Source organism: Coturnix japonica, unplaced genomic scaffold (assembly GCF_001577835.2).
Source record: "Coturnix japonica isolate 7356 unplaced genomic scaffold, Coturnix japonica 2.1 chrUnrandom857, whole genome shotgun sequence".
Taxonomy (NCBI): domain Eukaryota; kingdom Metazoa; phylum Chordata; class Aves; order Galliformes; family Phasianidae; genus Coturnix; species Coturnix japonica.
In genome coordinates, this window is record NW_015440212.1 from 10,687 (window position 1) to 14,539 (window position 3,853).

Genomic DNA, 3,853 nt, shown 5'->3' on the forward strand with positions numbered 1-3,853 from the left:
TGGAAATGGAAGGAGGAAGTGAGATATGGGAGCCAGGCCGTCACTTCTAAGTGGGTCAATAGATCCTGGTGGGCTGGGTGGAAATCCGGAGGTGAGGAGGAACCTAGAGGGGGAAGTAGAAACAATGGGGGGTGTTGGGGAGGGGATGGGAAGGGAAGGGACATAGGGGATGGGGATGGGGGTTTGGGGGTCAATATGGGTGGTGGGAGGACTCATGGCGCCTTTGGAGGACTTATGGCGCCTTTGGAGGACTCATGGCTGCCCTTGGAGGACTCATGGCTGCCCTAGGAGGACTCATGGCCGCCATTGGAGGGCTCATGGCAGCCCCTGGAACCCTTGGAGGACTCATGGCCACCCCTGGAGGACTCATGGCTGCCTCTGTAGCCATCATGGCCATCCTTGGAGGACTCATGGCTGCCCCTGGAGGACTAATGGCTGTCCCTGGAGGACTCATGGCCACCCTTGGAGGACTCATGGCTGCCCCTGGAGTACCAATGGCCGCCAATGGAGGACTCATGGCCGCCCCTGGAAGACTCATGGCTGCCCCTGTAGCCCTCATAGCCACCCTTGGAGGACTCATGGCCGCCCTTGGAGGACTCATGGCTGCCCCTGGAGGACTAATGGCTGCCCCTGGAGGACCAATGGCCGTTGATGGAGGTCTCATGGCCGCCCCTGGAGGACTCAAGGCCGCTGTTGGAGGACTAATGGCTGCCATTGGAGGACTCATGGCCACCCCTGGAACCCTTGGAGGAGTCATGGCTGCCCCTGGAGGACTCATGGCTGCCCCTGTAGCCCTCATAGCTGCCTTGGCGGACTAATGGCTGCCATTGGAGGACTCCTGGCCTCCCTTGGAGGACTCCTGGCCTCCTTTGGAGGATTCATGGCCGCCCTTGGAGGACTAATGGCTGCCATTGGAGGACTCATGGCCGCCCTTGGAGGACTCCTGGGCTCCCTTGGAGGATTCATGGCCGCCCTTGGAGGACTAATGGCTGCCATTGGAGGACTCATGGCTACCCCTGAAACCCTTGGAGGACTCATGGCTGCCATTGGAGGACTCATGGCTGCCCCTGGAACCCTTGGAGGACTCATGGCTGCCCCTGTAGCCATCATGGCATCCTTGGAGGACTCATGGCTACCACTGGAGAATTCATGGTCGTCCTTGGAGGACTAATGGCCGCCCTTGGAGGACTCATGGCTGCCCTTGGAGGACTCATGGCTGCTGTTGGAGGACTCATGACCACCCCTGGAGGACTCATGGCTGCCCCTGTAGCCATCATGGCCGTCCTTGGAGGACTAATGGCCACACCTGGAGGACTAATGGCTGCCCTTGGAGGACTCATGGCTGTCCTTGGAGGACTCATGGCCGCCATTGGAGGACTCATGGCTGCCCCTGGAGGACTAATGGCCACCGTTGGAGGACTCATGGCCGCCCTTGGAGGACTCATGGCTGCCATTGGAGGACTCATGGCTGCCCCTGGAGGACTAATGGCCGCCATTGGAGGACTAATGGCCACCCTTGGAGGACTCATGGCTGCCATTGGAGGACTCATGGCTGCCCCCGGAACCCTTGGAGGACTTATGGCCATCCCTGGAAGACTCATGGCTGCCCCTGTAGCCATCATGGCCATCCTTGGAGGACTAATGGCTACCACTGGAGGACTCATGGCCGCCCTTGGAGGACTCATTGCTGACCTAGGAGGACTCATGGCCGCCCTTGGAGGACTCATGGCTGCCATTGGAGGACTAATGGCTGCCCCTGGAACCCTTGGAGGACTCGTGGCTGCCCCTGGAGGACTCATGGCTGCCCCTGTAGCCCTCATGGCTACCTTGGCGGACTAATGGCTGCCATTGGAGGACTCATGGCTGCCCTTGGAGGACTCATGGCTTCCCTTGGAGGACTCACAGCACCCTTGGAGGACTCATGGCTGCCATTGGAGGACTCATGGCCGCCATTGGAGGACTCATGGCCACCCCTGGAGGACTCATGGCTGCCCTGGAACCCTTGGAGAACTCATGGCCGCCCCTGGAGGACTCATGGCTACCCCTGAAACCCTTGGAGGACTAATGGCTGCCATTGGAGGACTCATGGCTGCCTCTGGAACCCTTGGAGGACTCATGGCCGCCCCTGTAGCCATCATGGCCATCCTTGGAGGACCAATGGCCGCTGTTGGAGGACTCATGGCCACACCTGGAGGACTCATGGCCGCCCCTGGAGGACCAATGGCCGCCTTTGGAGGACTCATGGCTGCCATTGGAGAACTCATGGCCACCCCTGGAACCCTTGGAGGACTCATGGCCGCCCCTGGAGGACTCATGGCTACCCCTGAAACCCTTGGAGGACTAATGGCTGCCATTGGAGGACTCATGGCTGCCCCTGGAAGACTCATGGCTGCCCCTGTAGCCATCATGGCCGTCCCTGGAGGACTAATGGCTGCCATTGGAGGACTCATGGCTGCCCTTGGAGGACTCATGGCTGCCCCTGGAATGCTTGGAGGACTCATGGCCACCGTTGGAGGACTCATCGCCACCCTTGGAGGACTAATGGCCGCCCCTGGAGGACTCATGGCCACCCCTGGAGGACTCATGGCTGCCCTTGGAGGACTAATGGCCGCCCCTGGAGGACTCACCAGGCGGTGGCGCTGTTGCGTTGGCTGACAGGAAGCCGCAATACTCGTCCTGTCCCTCAGTAAAGAACCTCTTCCGGATGTCGTTGGCCGCCGCCATCTTCTCCCCCTCCTCACAACACTCATAGGCCTCAAGCTCCTCCCACAGCGCCCCCACGGCAGCCAATCCCGGCGTAGCTTTCAAAAACTGCCTAAAAAGCCTCTTCCCTATTGGCTGCTCCACGCAATGCCACCGGAAGGACACTTCCTCTTCCTCGCCGCCATCTTGTTTTTGGCCGCCATCTTGTTTTTGGCCGCCATCTTGGTTTTGGCCGCCATCTTGGTTTTGGACGCCATCTTGTTTAGGGCCGCCATCTTGTTTAGGGCCGCCATTTTGTTGCGGGACGCCATTTTGCAGCCTGTTCCCGACCAATCGGGCCCGTAGACCTTCACATTGGGATATATGGGGCAGACGAAGACGAGCTCGATGCTTTCGGTCCTTTCCGGACCCCCCTTGCCCCCCACCTCGGGCTGATACATAGGCAGAGTTGGCCACCACCGTCTCCAGGCCTCCGATATCCATGGCTGCTGTTAATGGAGGGGAAAGGGAGGAGATGAGGATGATGTAGGCCTCAATCATGGGGTAGACAAGGCCGCCATCTTGGATTTAGCTCCGCCCCCTTTGGATTAGCCCCTGGAGGACTAATGGCCGCCCCTGGAGGACTCATGGCTGCCCCTGTAGCCCTCATAGCTGCCTTGGCGGACTAATGGCTGCCATTGGAGGACTCATGGCCGCCCTTGGAGGACTAATGGCTGCCATTGGAGGACTCATGGCCGCCCTTGGAGGACTCCTGGCCACCCTTGGAAGACTCATGGCTTCCCTTGGAGGACTCATGGCACCCTTGGAGGACTCATGGCCGCCCTTGAAGGACTCATGGCTACCCCTGGTACCCTTGGAGGTCTCATGAAATGCCCTTGGAGGACTAATGGTTGCCCCTGGAAGACTAATGGCTGCCCTTGGAGGACTCATGGCTGCCCTTGGAGGACTCATGGCCGCCCTTGGAGGACTCATGGCTGCCCCTGGAGAACTCATGGCCGCCCTTGGAGGAATCATGGCCGCCCTTGGAGGACTAATGGCACCATTGGAGGACTAATGGCCGCCCTTGAAGGACTCATGGCTGCCCCTGGAACCCTTGGAGGACTCATGGCACCCTTGGAGGACTCATGGCTGCCCTTGGAGGACTCATGGC

General features: G+C 60.0%; 1 protein-coding gene across 1 annotated transcript in view; it reads right to left on the reverse strand.

Annotated features, from left to right (window-relative positions):
• The window catches only part of LOC107307752 (rhodopsin kinase GRK1-like), a gene marked incomplete at its 3' end in the record, with an annotated part of 13,358 nt that extends 10,037 nt beyond the window's left edge, over positions 1-3,321 (reverse strand). The window contains exon 1 of the mRNA XM_015851260.2: positions 2,628-3,321. Within this exon, the coding sequence (XP_015706746.2) occupies positions 2,628-3,243 (616 nt within the window). The remainder of the gene's footprint in view (positions 1-2,627) is intronic.
• Between the last annotated feature and the right edge of the window lie 532 nt (positions 3,322-3,853).